The following is a 15,594-nucleotide window of genomic DNA, read 5'->3' as shown; positions in this document are numbered from 1 at the left end:
ATATTTTTATACAATCACATTTATACAACATACAATCAACACAATGCTTACACGAGGGTCTGGTGGGGTTCAAAGAATAGATTAAGACAAAAAAATGTAGAACAAAGGCCAAAACATATAAAGAAAAGACGTAAAAGGCAAAAAAGAATTAAGAATACAGAATGGTGTGCTGAAACATAAAGAATAGAGAATAAATGGCAAAAAACAATTAAGAATAAAGAGAATAGCTTAAACAAATACAAGAAATCCGAAATGAGGACCCCATCCCGACCCTCAATGTCAAACAAAAAAATCATACAAACAAGATGCAGTTTTACAAATCATTCATAAATTATTCAAGTGTTTACATTCAAACACAAATAAAAATCAAATGTATACACAACTTCATTCACAGCAATCATGCAAACATACACACACACACAAAACAAACACACGCAGACATCATACACACACACACACACACACAAACCATGCATCCATTCAAAAAACCACACAATCGTACACTCATGCATATATACAAAAATAATATATAATGTATCAAATTTGCAGCCAAATTAAAATTTAAAAAAAGGCTTTAAAATGAATTTGCATCATGATCATTTAATAAAACCTCTATATACTTACCTTTATCTAAAAATCATTTTGGATCTATCATATAGCCTTATTAAATATTCATGATAATATTAAAATAAAAAGTAAAAAAATACAAATGAGATCATATAAAACTACCCGTATTGTCATACTAAGTTATCACAGTTGAGCTTAAAATTGTCACATTTGTCCTTATTGATGTCTGTATGTAGCTGACGATTTCTTTGTAGACGAAAAACAAGCGGTCTGGTCACGCTTTGATGGAATAAACAGTGGCGTAGCAAAAAGGTCATTACACGATGATGATGCAGCCTGCTTCAGTCGAGATGCCGCTTGAGATTTTTTATTACCGCCATTCTGACGTTTTGCAGCTGGTTGGTTAGTGCATGTTGTTGAAGCCTTTCTTTTGCGGTTTTCAGTTACTACCGCTGATGGTCCAGATGCCAATGACGTGGAGGTAAATACTGTTACTTCCCTTGTTAATCTTCTATTTTCATAGGCAGAGCAAACGACAAAACGCTGATGCATACTGTCCCAGATGTTGCTGAAATTCACCTCACAGTCTGATTTCGATCGAACAAGTGGAGTGGATGGATCTGCTTTCTGTTTTGTTGACAAGAAGTTAAGTTTGACATTTGACCTTTGAAGTAGCGAGTTGGTAGAAATCGGAATCTGATTAAATGCGTTTTGTCGATGAACTGGTAAAAATGGTGTATGACATGGCGTCTTGGTGTTGGAAATCGGTTTCTTATGAAGCATCGGATGGGTCTTCTCGATTAGGTTGACGACAACCTCAGAGCAGTCGTTTAATTTCAAGGTTCTTGTTCTGGCAGGCTGACTTTGGAAATCAGTTTTAGCGAAACTTATTTTGCTTTTCCAGTCATCTTTGGCAGCCATTTTGTCTACGACATCAAGAACAGAATCTCCTTGCATCAGCTGAGCAGCAATATCTGCTATATCGCTATCTATACCGGAAGCGAGATTTAGCTTCGATATATCGGACTAACGGTTATGTTCTCTGATTTCCTGTGCAGAGCGGTAATATGATTCTTCATTCCAGTAAAGATCCTGTAGATTTGATTGGTCGTCCTCCATGGAAACATATTTGCAGTGAGAAGCAACATGGTCTGAATAGTCGGTGTATGAAGTGCAGCAGCCAGTATACATTGGTATCTGAAAGCAAAGATGTCACTTATTATTGGAGCAAATAATATAAAATTAGAGAATAAAGAAATGGAGGTACTCCAATTCCAGATCATCAAAGCAGCCAATAAAAAACATAATTCGAGGCTCAAAATTATAAATTAGAACGGACTTTGCTCATTTTTGAAGGCCGTACGGTGACCTATATTTGTTAATTTCTGTGTCATTTGGTCTCTTGTGGAGAGTTGTTTCATTGGCAATCATACCACATCTTCTCTTTTATATTTATGCAGTTTACTTTAAATCTAATTTTTAATTTAAAGAAAATAACATTTGTGTCTAAATACCTGCATTTTACTTTCAAAAGTTTCTCTCCAATTTTGTATATTAAAGAATCCTGGTGCAACATTGTCACTAGTCTGAAACAAAACAAAAATGCTATTTATAAAAGTAAGAAGATGGATTTTGTAGACTGATATTTAAATCGATGACACAAACTAAATATTCGTTTGTATACATGTAAAAAATTGTCACAAAGAAGTCGTGGACCACAACATTAAAAAATGGGAAAAATTGTCAAAAATCAGGAACACAAATTGTTGGCCAAAAGTACCGGGGTTACTGTAGATCACGAGTTGTCACATTTAGGTGGTCATGATATAAAAAGGGGAAACACATGGTTAAAAGTTTTAATACTGGTTCTTCACAATTTTATTTCCATATATAAAAGACTAAGTTTTAATTACCTCGTTTGATTGTTGAACATAAGAAGTATTGGGAAGTTTCTTGAAATCAGCATTCTGCAAAGATAAAATATATCATTCTATTGAAAAGGTTAATGAAATGACAGCTTTAATGTCAATCTGAGTTTAATGTTTCGAAGCGATCATAGTTAAATTTTGAAAAATTAAGGTTTTAGCTACTCCTGAGACCTCTGTTGCAATAGCACTTTTGTCTATTGTTTTAAAGCCTTTTTGTGACCATATATAGATGTTTCAAGTCTTCGTCTCTGGTCTATGGTGGATAGTTTGTCGTATTGGCAATCAAGGTAACACATTTGGAGATGTACTCCTTGATGAAAGCCTCATTTTGACTTTAGGGTAAAAAAAACAGCAATAAAAGTGACATTAACTTGCTTCGAATCTTATCAAGTTGGGGCAGAGATATTTGTACACCCTAAAATACATATGCGATGTACTATCCAAGTTATTGATTTTAAAACAAAGATCCTTACCAAAACTTTGTGGATTTTATTCACAGGCTCTCCCGACCCACCGGCGAATCTAACTGAATCTTGATGTTTTGAAGTCCTTTTCAGCCATTCTACCGGTGTTTGTTTATCAGAAGAGGAATCTTGGACTTTTCGTAATGGACCAAAACTTGGTCTCTTTTCCTTTGTCTGAAAAAAGGCAGAAATATGCGATATATAAATATAATACATGTAATTGTTATTGATACATAATAATGTCATGCGTAGCTTTATTGTGCAAATGTAGCATGTCCAACTAGATTGTTAAGGTGGTGGGTTCGAATCCATTTGGGGCAATTAAAGACTTTAATATTGTCCACCAAACACGACGCATTTAGGAGTAAAAGCAAAGACTTCTCGGTTTAAAGTTAGAATAACGTGTCCCGAACAAGATGACATGTCTTCCTGTTGACTGTTACTTTTTGTGGTGTCACGTTGAAATTCCGGCTTAACGTATCGATTTAGTAAGTACGCTGCAGACTTATTATTCATATAAGATTAAAACATGCGTTTAATTTGCCACTGGACGTTCAGCGGCCATTCATCGTGCTTCTTTGGGAAACGTAACACAAATGTTTTGGTTTATTCATATAAGTAAACCATATTTTATTTGGGTTACCAGCTATTACAACGATAAAATTAGCTAGGTGCTACAATGTATATGTTAAAGCTTTAATGGGAAGGTGGGCGAGGCAGATATCACTCAAACAGGTCTACATAAAATATAAGTAATTTGTGAATAAAACGATTTTTTTTTCTAATTTCAAGCTATATACTTACTTGTAAAACTTCCCAATCTTTATAAGTCCAGAAATCTGCAAGCTTTTGCAACATTTTCAAGGTTTAGAAGGAATATTTAGAAGTGAGAATTTGGAGCGACTTTATGCACGATCTTTTGGCGTAACTATGTAGATACGGGGGACAATAGTTGTGACGTTCCCGGTATTTGACGTTATTTCAAAGGTACCAACGTACGAACGGGAGTACGGTTATTTTTTTTATTATTATTATTTTTCCACCTAGTTCCTATGTATATTTATTTTGTGTACCAGGCTTTTTGATATGCATTATATATTTATAAGAAGTGTTGGTAGAATAAAATTGACAGCAGTTGTAAGTTATATACAGTACAGTTTCTTGTCAGATATATAAAAAAAACAATAGCAAAATAATATAAAATAAATAAAATTCACATTACCTTATGTAGTTTGTCCGTAGTCTAGTCGAGCAGGAGCAAATCCTGATCATTCTGTTAGTAAAAATCCTCTTGTCCATATTGACTTTGTCCGTGAACGATCATGGATCACGATAAGAACTGTTGCCTTGGAGATTGGATTATTAACCTAATACTCGGTACAAATTGGAAAGGTTGGATAAATCACTTTACAAAGTTTTAAATTCTGGTTAATAGATATAGGCAGGTGTGGTATGAGTGTGGTATGAGTCCCAATGTAACAACTCTCCATTCAAATAACACATTATAAAAGTAAACCATTATATATAAATACGTCAAGGTACGGCCTTCCACACTGAGCTTTGGCTCACACCGAACATCAAGCTATAAAGGGCCCCAAAAATTACAAGTGTAAATTAAAATCCATTCAAACAGGAAAAACCAACGGTCTAATCTGTATAAAAAAAATTATTTAATGTTAAACTTTCAACACTTTTTTCGAGGCAATATACATTTTTTTTTAGAGAGTATCATCTATGCAGACGAACGTGAGGTACATGTAAAAGAAAATGCTAGCTTCTTTTCATCGTTCACAACATAAATGGTCAATGTGTCCATGGGACACAGATGATGCTCCCGCTTGCATATCAAATAAAATTATAAAGGGACATTTATAACTGAAGAACGATAAAAGTGACTCTACCCTAATTTGTACTTGATCTGAGTTTTGGCAGTCTGGTAATAGGTAGTGTGTATGAGTCTCATTTAGTTGAGGCTAACTTAAGTTAGTGAACAGAAACGAAAATTTCAGCAATTTTCTATTTGTAAACCACCACCAAAATTCAAACTTGATCTGTACTTTTTGGTTATAAGCATTGTGTATGAGGTTCAAACTAAAGTTAGAGAATAGAAATGAAAAATTATAGAATATTAATGATTATAAAGGGGCATAATTCAAGAACAGTAGAAGTGACACCACCCAATTTCATACTTGATCTGTATTATGTGGTAATTAGCATTGTGTATAAGTGTCAAACCATTTGGTTGAGGCACACTAAAGTTAGAGAACAGAAACCAACCATGGGACATACAGACGGAAGGACAGACGTATGTACAGACGGACAAGGGTAATACTTAATGATCCCTCCGCTACTGCAGGGGCCTACAGCTTTGAGAAGAAGTAGTTTTTTCATTTAAAAAAACACAGTTCTTGAACGGTTATAGTGATGCCTCCAAAATTCATATTTGATATGTGTTTTGTGGTAATAAGCATTGTGTATAAGTTTCATAACATTTGGTTGAGTCAAACTTAAGTTAGAGAACAGAAACCAACAATGGGACATACAAGGGTAACATTTGATGCTCCCTCCGCTACTGCAGGGGTCTACAGCATTGAGTAGAAGTTACTAAAGATCTCTATATAAATAGTCAACAGTTGATATAACTGTAATCTTTTCTCTTTTGAATAATTCAATGTGACTTGCACTCATACCACATCTTCTTTTTTTTTATATATTAGCCATAGACACATTTATCTTAAAAATTATGCTTTTAAAAATCTTCAGCATGATGAGTTGCATGAATTTTATCTTTCCCATGCTATTTATAAAAACTATTTTAGTGTGTACTTTAAAACACACAGGTTTTTTTTACAAACAACAAAACTATTAAAATCCAAAGAAGGGCACCCAAAGGTTAGATAGAAGTATCGAATATCAATAATGGGAAACTTGCGTGTCTCTGCAGAGGTTTCATATTACATGGCACCATATAAAATTACCAGAAAATGTAAGAATGAACAACACAATTTTAAAACCTGAACTGACACTCAAAGAAACTATAAGGTAAGAATAAAATTTTGGAAATTTATAAAATAATTAAACAATTAATGGTAGTAGTCAGCAATAGATATAAGAAGATGTGGTATGAGTGCCCAGGAGACCAATAGATATAAGAAGATGTGGTATGAGTGCCAAGGAGACAACTCTCCATCCAAGTCACAATTTGTAAAAGTAAACCATGATAGGTCAATGTACGACCTTCACCACGGAGCCTTGTCTCACACATAACAGCAAGCTATAAAGGGCCCCAAAAATGACTAATGTAAAACCATTAAAACTGGAAAACCAACGGTCTAATGTATAAAAAAAAAAAAACGAGAAACGAGAAACACTTATGAACCACATCGACACACGACAGCCACTAAACATCATGTTCCTGAATTAGGACAGACGCAAACAAATGCAGCGGATTCAAATGTTTTAATAGGTATCAACCTTCACCCTTACCTGAAACAATAGGTCCAAGGACACAGTTATCGTCCTTTGGTTATATAGTCAAATATAGTCCTTAGTGTTAACGGCGTATAACTTGCATTTTTTTTGGTTACACTTTCCAAATTTATTTCTAGATATTTAAGTTAGGGGATGAAATTACATGTTAACAAAATTTGGGTGCTGATTTTTTGTTAAACCGTATGTGTCAGACAAACATTTAGTTTACTTCCAAATGAGTACTCAGCCATAACAGTTTAGAGCTTTGACTGTTATTTTATTTTACTTAATGAAAAATATCCATGTCATGTGATATGTGATAATACTTTAGATTTCTTATTTTTATAAAATGCATAATATCTCTGTCAGGATATCTATGTGAGATTTGCTCCATTGGCTTTTAATTTGATAACATTGCAAAAACATTTAAGGTCAAGTTACAATAAATTGGCTTTGTCACAGATTTTGGTCAGTTTTGCATACATCTTGTCTCGTTGAACTATAGCCGAAAAAATAATGTATTTATCTTTTTAATTTCTGAATATATTTTTATTCTACTGAAAGATTTATTTTCTCTCTTTTAGATAATTATGCCCAACACAGCATGTGAAAGTGGTAACATGACCAAACTGTTTACTCTTGTCAACGACCAGTTTGTCAACACAAGTCTATCAGCTGTTCAAAGGAAATACTTTAATGAAGCAAGAGGTAATGTTGGCAGTGTATATTTATATATGGTGATTTGGTCCAGTTAAAAAAGGTCAAAAATTAGTACGTCTGAATGTCTCAGAAAAAAAAATCCTATATACCTTTGTGTTATATTAAGGTATATAGGAAAACAAATTCTGACACAAGTGCCTGTGGTCAGGCTGAAGCTGTCAAACTGAATTTTAGACCCCCTTAACACAGAACTGTCAATATTTTGAGTTAGAACTGGTAAAAGTATCTATAATTTTTATATTATTTGTCCCATTAGTACTACACTACACTGTAAAAATCTTTTTGAGATAGAGCAGGTGCGATTTTTTAAATTTGAATTTATTGTCTTAAAGAAATACACTACGAAATAACTGTTCTCGGGCCAAAAATATAACACCACATCATAGAAATGTACGTTGTTTCAACGTTTCCCTTTATTCATGTTAATTATGAATACTTCATATTCCTTTAAATTATTTCATGCGATTGTTAGATAGAGAGTTTGGCAGTAATTATTATCGACTCCTAGGAGTCGAGATTAAGAATTGAACGATGGACAGTGAGTGCGTGAATTTTTCTTGCTACCTGATTGGAAGATATTACGAGACGTGAATAATCAAAGTTTATTGATTGGTTAGGACAATCCAAACCTAGTAAATGTCCTTCAATCCTGTAGAGTATCGGGTTTGTCCTCTCTATTTTAGCAATTATTATCGACTCCTAGGAGTCAAGATTAAGAATTGAACGATGGACAGTTAGTGCGTGAATTTTTCTTGCTACCTGATTGGAAGATATTACGAGACGTGAATAATCAAAGTTTATCGATTGGTTAGGACAATCCAAACCTAGTAAATGTCCTTCAATCCCGTAGAGTATCGGATTTGTCCTCTCTATTTTAGCAATTAGATTTTACACAGGTAACTTTTATCTATAAAATTATAGTCGAATCTTCTAAAGTAAACAACAACATACTACTTCATAACGTGTGACCTCACGTGTGTGGTAAAATTTGTTGATTGATGCACGTGGCTATTCTAGTAAATGAATTCATATACAAAGGGAGAGCACTTTCCATTTTCATCAGCTAAGAGTCGAATAGCCCTTTTTGAAAGGCTAACCTTGTAATTTTCCTTGTCCTTAAATTATTATAAATTATAATGTACTTTATAAATATAATTATAATGTCATGACTGTATCATTTTTAACCCTGAGAGTGTAGATTTGAGTTAAAGTTATTTCGATATAACTCGATTTGAGTTAGACTTATTTCTACGTCCTCATATTGAAGGGTAAACTGTTTCATTTTCTTATTTGACCAACCAAATTGAAACAGGCAAATTTGCTAAAAATACTATATTGCAGATGAAATATTTTTAAGGCTTAAAGGGGCACTAGCTGCCAAATTCATGTTCCCCGATTTGACTCAAATTCATATTTTATTTATAACAAAGTAAAACATTTTTCCAAACTATCAAAAGTAAAAAATAAACAATTTACAGGACATATCCTCAAAAAGATGTAGCTTCGTTTCGTGTGAATTTTTACCAAGACGCCATCTAATTAACTATCGAGTTGACCTTCTATGACCATATAAGCAATGTAAACATAAACATATATATTAATAGTTGGGATCCGCTAACATGTTTAACCCCGCCACATTATTTATGTATGTGCCTGTCCCAAGTCAGGAGCCTGTAATTCAGTGGTTGTCGTTTGTTTATGTGTAACACATTTTTTTTCGTTCATTTTATCAGGAACATAATTTATATATTAGATATACTGTTCCCAGATTTTATATATAAATAAGGCCATTAGTTTTCTCGTTTGAATTGTTTTACATTGTCATATCGGGGCCTTTTATAGCTGACTATGCGGTATGGGCTTTGCTCACTGTTGAAGGCCGTACGGTGACCTATAGTTGTTAATGTCTGTGTCATTTTTGTCTCTTGTGGACAGTTGTCTCATTGGCAATCATACCACATCTTCTTTTTTATAAACAAATCTTCTTTTTTATAAACAAATTAAGATTGTTCATAAAACTTTTTTCTCAAGTCTAGCAGTTATCGAATTTGGTTACTTTATTAGAAACTTGTTTATATCATGAATACAGAGCTGACTCATTTTAAACGTAAATTTTTAACGTAAAATAAAGTTGTCTTTCATTGTTTTCAGTCTACTCAAAATAATTGCATGGATAGGCCTTTTGGCAATGGTCATTGCACACAAACAATGTTCTAATAATGCCAACCTTTGGAAAAGTATCCAATATCAACTAAGGTTGGTTGAGAGTTCTGATGGTAGATGTGACTGTGGGTCAAAGGACATAAGTAAGTAAATATATGTCTAACACAATGCAATCAACACATGTAAAATCTTCATCCATATTCTCTCCATCTTTTCCCAGGGAAATAAAATAAAATGAAAACACAATGCCATTATATAGTTATATACCATTACCACTAAGTAGAGTCAATTGCACAATGACCATAAAATCAAATTAAAAATAAACTCTTTGTTGTAAACATTTGAACTTTGAATTTTCATTCTCACAAAACAATTTTTATATTTTATTTTTCAGACAATAACAAAATGGTTGGATTTCTAGCTAAGAGTTCCAAAACACAACAAAATGTTAAAGGAGTAGTGGTCTTTGATGTAGTTGTCACTAATACTGGCAATTGATATGATCCTTCCAACGGACACTTTGTAGCGACATATGAAGGTCTATATTACTTTTCCTGGACAATACTAGCTTATAAAGGCACTAACTTCGTTACAGAAATTGTGCACAATGGCAAAGTAATTGTAGGCAACCATGCAGAAGCTGCCGCCATACCAGAGCAGATGTCAGCTACGAATAGTCTTGTACTGCAACTGGTATCCAAGGATAAAGTGTATATTAAAACTGAAGGAACAGGAACATCCATGCATGGTGGTAAATGGTCTTCTTTTACTGGTTTCAAAATCTAACAATTTTACACATTGTTGAATAGATATACACATGCTAACTTGTATTTCATTTATGGTTTATTTCACAAACAAATAAACAGAATATAACAATATGGAGATATGTATGGCGTTCATTATCACTGGACTAGTATATATTTGTTTAGAGGCCAGCTGAAGGACGCCTCTGGGTGCGGGAATTTCTCGCTACATTGAAGACCTGTTGGTGACCCTCTGCTGTTGTTTTTTTATTTGGTCGGGTTGTTGTCTCTTTGACACATTCCCCATTTCCATTCTCAATTTTATATGGTATTACTGAAAATGAAAACAATTCATTAGAGTAAGTGCAGTGGCGGATCCAAGAAGGGGGTCCACCCACCCCCTTTTTTTACGATCAATGCATTAGAATGTGGACAACGAAGTAGTTGGAACCTCCCTTTGTCCTGTTAGGAACCCCCTTTTAAAATGGCTGGATGCGACCCTGACAGTACAAAGTGACATTGATTTAAGCAGATAATAAAAAAGAAGATGTGGTATGATTGCCAATGAGACAACTATCCACAAAAGACCAAAATGACACAGACATTAACAACTATATGTCACCGTACGGCCTTCAACAATGAGCAAAGCCCATACCGCATAGTCAGCTATAAAAGGCCCCGATAAGACAATGTAAAACAATTCAAACGAGAAAACTAACAGCCTTATTTATGTAAAAAAAACAGGCACTTACATTAGGTCAATACCACAAACACAGATTGATGCACGTGGACCGTAGATGGGCAAATGATAAATTTTATCTCTTTTTTGCATTTGATCGAAACATGAAGCAACGTATTTTGTCTTATCCAAAAATACCAACCCTATCAAATTCTAATCGAAAGAATCATCCAACAGCAAATGAAGTTGGGGAAACTAAAGAGGTTTATGACAAATATGGACATGTTCTTCCTGCCTCTGTAACAGGAAGTAAAGGTTTTTGGAAAAAGAAATGGTTGGATTTGGTAGCAATGGTAAGAAAGTTGGGACCTGCTGATCTATTTGTCACATTAACTGCAAATGATGGCTGGGATCCGTTAAAATCTATTCTGTCAAAATATTCTAAACCTCAGAGCATTCTACATCCAGTTGATACAACTGAATATTTTTTTAAACGTTTTGAAGGTATTAAGCCTTTACTGTTTGGGACAAATTCTGTATTTGGAGATGTTGCTGACCATTGGTATCGCATTGAAGCCCAAAATAGAGGTGCTTTGCATGTTCATTGCCTTATATGGTTGAAAGAGGGTTCTAACAAAGACAATTTAGTTAGTGCACAGGTGCCTACTACCACAGATGACTTTTCAAATGAGCTGGCACAAAAAGTTAAAGATTACCAAATTCACAATTGCCGTCCAAATAGATGTTTTCGAACAAAAAAAGGGTTGGCTACTAACCAATGCAAATATGGATTCCCATATAGTTTAAGAGATGATGATGGTTATGCTGCTGATAATCTACGTTATGAATACAAAAGGTTAAATCCTCAAGATAGTAGAGTAGTTCCTTATAACCCATACATTTTATATGTGTGGGATGCTCACATAAACGTTCAGCATGTTACACGTTCAGGATTGGAAAAATATTTAGTAAAGTATGTTGCTAAAGTTGAACCTACATTTGGTCTAACTGTTAAAGATAACCCTGTTTCATCTTACTTTGAAACCAGAATAGTCGGTGCTCCAGAAGCAGCTGCAGCTGTTATGTCACATCACTTTGTAAGCAGTACACGACAAGTATTATTTATTGACACAAATTTGAAATCTGAAAGAAGTAGAGTTTTAAAGCCATATGAACAATTGCAGGCATCTGATGGTGATGGGACAGATATATTTATCAAGGGCCCAAGAGATTTTTATGAGGAAAGGCCTTCAAATGATATCTGTTCTAATTTAACATTAGTAGAATATCTTTCAGACTTCGAAATTTTTACCACTAGATCTAAAATTCCAAAGAACAGACAAAGTACCATCTATACTGATGTGCAAGGTAGATATGTTGTTCAAAGAATTAAAAGCTTGATCCCAAGATATCGCTTCTTAACACCACTAGACTCTGAAGCATTTTACTTCCAAACTCTGCTTTTAAATGTTTCATATCGATCAGAGAATGAACTGCTTTCACAAGAAAATACTTCTCAAACATATAAAGAAGAATGCTACCTTAGGTCACTGTTCGATTCATCTGATGCTCTAGATATTGTTTTTTCTGAAATGACAGACAGAAATTTTGATCCATTACAAATAGCCAAAATGGCTAGAAGGTTATTAATTGAACAAATATCAGATGAAGCTACCCTATCAAGGAAAATTAGAGGTCTTGAATTGGGTGTGGATGTTGATCTCAGTGATGATATTTTGCCACAATACAATTTCATACAACATGATATTACAGGAGATCTGCATTCCACAGAAGTTCTTAAGCTGCTACATTGGTCTAAAGAAGCCATTTTAAAGGATAAAACCAGTTTAGTACAAAGGAAAAACCAAATGAGTTCATCACAAAAAAAAGTGTTTGACTGCATTATGTCTGGAACTGACACCCAAACTTTAGCATTTATTACTGGACCAGGAGGTTGTGGAAAATCCTTTTTATTACACACATTAGTACTACAGTTCGAATTTAGTGGTTTGATAGTAGAGGTCCTTGGCACTACTGGAAATGCTGCATTACTAATTAATGGCAGAACAGTACATTCATTCTTTAAACTTGATCCAGAACTGAATACCTCTATAGGATACAATGACAATACATGGCAGGCAATTTCTCTAACTGATATAATTATTATAGATGAAATAAGCATGATGACAGCAGAAATTCTTGAGAAAATATCTCAAATTTGTACACAAACCTGTCAAAATTCAAAACAGAATCAACATTTTGGTGGTAAAACTGTGATTTTATTTGGAGATTTGTTGCAGTTACCAGCAGTTACAAATAATTGTTCAAAAACAAGACAAATATATGAAAGTGTTTTATGGTCAGAATTCCTGCCACTCTTCCTATATGAAAATTGTAGACAAGCAGAAGATCAAGAATACTGTCAACTTCTGAATCGATTGCGTGTTGGTGAACAGAATTTAGAAGACATTAAAATGTTGGAATCCCGTATATGTGGTGAAGGTCATCCGACCAGCAAAGACTGTAACAACAGCACCTCCTCATCAAGCATGGTCATATGTTCTAAACACAGCCTCCGTAATGAAATTAATGATATGATGCAAACTCGTCTTCTTCAAAGCTCTAAGGTGTACCATTTGCATGCCAGGGATTGCGATTTAGCTGGCAATGAAGTCTCATTTCAAGATACTCAAGTCATCAATAATGTAAAATCTGTGTTGCCTAAAACCATTACAATCCATGAAGGAGCTAAAGTAATGATTACTCGAAATTTAAATATACAAGATCATGTTGTAAATGGAACAGTAGGATATTTGAAAAGTGTGCACAAAAATGTTGTAATGGTGCAGAGACTTGATTCAGATGAATTGATACCAGTGTCCAAAGTTAAACAAAAGGTAATCATTCCTTTTACAAAAACACCGGTTTATCGAATTCAATATCCATTGATTGTTGCATATGCTTGCACCGTCCACAGAATGCAGGGAGCAACCTTAGACTCTGCCTTTATTCATCTAGATGACAGTTTTTTTGCTCCTGGACAAGCTTATGTGGCTCTTAGCAGAGTAAAATCATTGCAGGGTTTACATATCATAAAGTTTTCAACAGCAGCATTTAAAACCAATAATGAAGTTTGCAAAATGCTGTGGTCTGCTGAAAAAAATGGCAGCCTCTATGTCGTTTCATCAACCGATTCTTCCAGTAATAAAACAATGTTAAATGAACAAGCATGTAGCAATTCATCAAAACTACCTCAACTAGAAAAATCTTCATGTAAGAAAACCATTTCTTTGAATCCATCAAATATGTCCAACCTTTCAGCAGACAACATTGTAACAACTTCTACTGCATTGTCCAGAAGGATCACAGTTCAGTTGTGTAGAAATATTTCAGAATTGCAAAAATCTCTTACAACACATGAATTTCTTTTGGATCAGCTTGCAGACTCCTTACAACAGTTAACAGCAGTAGCAAATCCCAACTTAAGAGTCAGTGGTAATGTTAGAAGAGAATGCCATCCAACTTTCCTTGAACATTTTGTCCCAATACAAACTCCTCCTCGAGGGAACTGTCTTTGGGATATGATATCTATCTCATTATGCCAGCAACCAAAATATATGCAAGCTTTACGTATCTTAACAGTGTATACTATAATAAAACACCAAAATATTTTCAAGAGTTTTTTACAATCAGACAATGCTCTATCCACTTTAAGCATAGATGAACAATATCAGCAGTTGATACTTACAGCTAGAACTCCAAAGCAGTGGGGCAATGAATATCACTTATATGCACTGTGCATAATACTGAAACGACCTATATACATATATTCAACATTTAAGGTTCAAGAAAAATTCAGCCATTTCCGCTGTACTGCTGAGCATTTGAGAAATCTTTTCTCTTCAAATTCATTTGAAATTGGGAGACATCTAAAATATGTGCCAGACAGTAAAGTAGTTCCCTCTAATACATTGGGACAACCGTTATGTGGATTTTTCAAATCTTCTCACTATACTGCAGTACTGCCAAGAACAGATTATCCTCCAAATTTTGTACCACAGTGTTCAATACTACCAAGGTGAAAACTGTCATAAATCCAGTGTACCAAATACTTTTAAAAAGCCCATGAACTTTTGTTGGAAAAAAATATGACACTATATATACTGTCTTTCTGATTAGTACACTGATTAATCATCCAAGAGTATGAAGCTTGTGTTTTTGTTTTTTTTTTAAATTCTGATTATCAAAATACAGACAGAAAATTGTGAATATATTGACTCTATGTTATGCACATACCTACTAAGAAGTTTGCCATGAATTTAGATCTTGAAATTCACATTTAACAAAATTGATCAAACAAATTTATCCAGAATAATAGGTTCTAAACACTGACTGGCAACTTAAAACCACATACATTTTTACTTGGCCTTAGCTGTATACTTTATGCCCTTTTGTAGCAACTGAACCATTGAGTACATGTATATACAATGGTCAATGGTTCAACTCAAACATTTGAAAACAAGGTGATCTGCAGAATATAAATATCATTTCTAACCCTTGCTTTCAAAATTAATGTTAACCAATATAGTGACATGAATTATTTTAAAACTAATAATAATTTAATACTGTTAATTCCCATTAGTTTTTATATCTAAATCCCATACCATTGGTTTTTTTTATTCAATTTCATTATTAATACCACACTTACATGACTTATACATTTAAACTCATTGAAATTATTTATCATTTCCAGGAAATGGATATCTCAGTTCAAGGACTATGTAAATATAATATGTACAGTTCATATTATGAATCCATAAATGAGGGCTGTCAACGAAACCCATGTAAGTTTGCACATG

The 15,594-nt window shown here is 33.9% G+C and overlaps 2 protein-coding genes across 2 annotated transcripts; one reads left to right on the top strand and one right to left on the bottom strand.

Moving 5' to 3' along the window:
- Positions 1 to 685: 685 nt before the first annotated feature.
- Positions 686 to 3,876, bottom strand: LOC139491776 (uncharacterized). Its single transcript, XM_071279631.1, has 5 exons — positions 3,764 to 3,876; positions 2,969 to 3,133; positions 2,481 to 2,534; positions 2,082 to 2,153; positions 686 to 1,764 (listed from the first exon to the last, which is right to left on the bottom strand). The coding sequence occupies exons 1-5, from the start codon at positions 3,815 to 3,817 to the stop codon at positions 1,594 to 1,596; spliced, it is 516 nt and encodes a 171-aa protein (XP_071135732.1). The 5' UTR covers positions 3,818 to 3,876; the 3' UTR covers positions 686 to 1,593.
- Positions 3,877 to 10,899: 7,023 nt separating this feature from the next.
- LOC139492942 (uncharacterized) lies at positions 10,900 to 14,817 on the top strand. Its single transcript, XM_071281089.1, has one exon. It carries the CDS (start codon positions 10,900 to 10,902, stop codon positions 14,815 to 14,817), a length of 3,918 nt encoding a protein of 1,305 aa, XP_071137190.1.
- Positions 14,818 to 15,594: the final 777 nt, after the last annotated feature.

The sequence above is a fragment of the Mytilus edulis genome, chromosome 10 (assembly GCF_963676685.1).
Source record: "Mytilus edulis chromosome 10, xbMytEdul2.2, whole genome shotgun sequence".
NCBI lineage: Eukaryota > Metazoa > Mollusca > Bivalvia > Mytilida > Mytilidae > Mytilus > Mytilus edulis.
The sequence above is the reverse complement of the archived record's forward strand: the minus strand, read 5'-3'. Positions and strand labels throughout refer to the sequence as shown.

Bases quoted from the DNA above. Each gene is read 5' to 3' on its own strand.
- LOC139491776 (XM_071279631.1), bottom strand. From the start codon at position 3,817: ATGTTGCAAAAGCTTGCAGATTTCTGGACTTATAAAGATTGGGAAGTT. The intron at 2,535-2,968 runs GTAAGGATCTTT...TTATCTTTGCAG, and splicing joins ATAAAATCCACAAAGTTTTG to AATGCTGATTTCAAGAAACT. The intron at 1,765-2,081 runs GTATTTAGACAC...CTTTGCTTTCAG, and splicing joins CTTTTGAAAGTAAAATGCAG to ATACCAATGTATACTGGCTG.
- LOC139492942 (XM_071281089.1), top strand. From the start codon at position 10,900: ATGAAGCAACGTATTTTGTCTTATCCAAAAATACCAACCCTATCAAAT.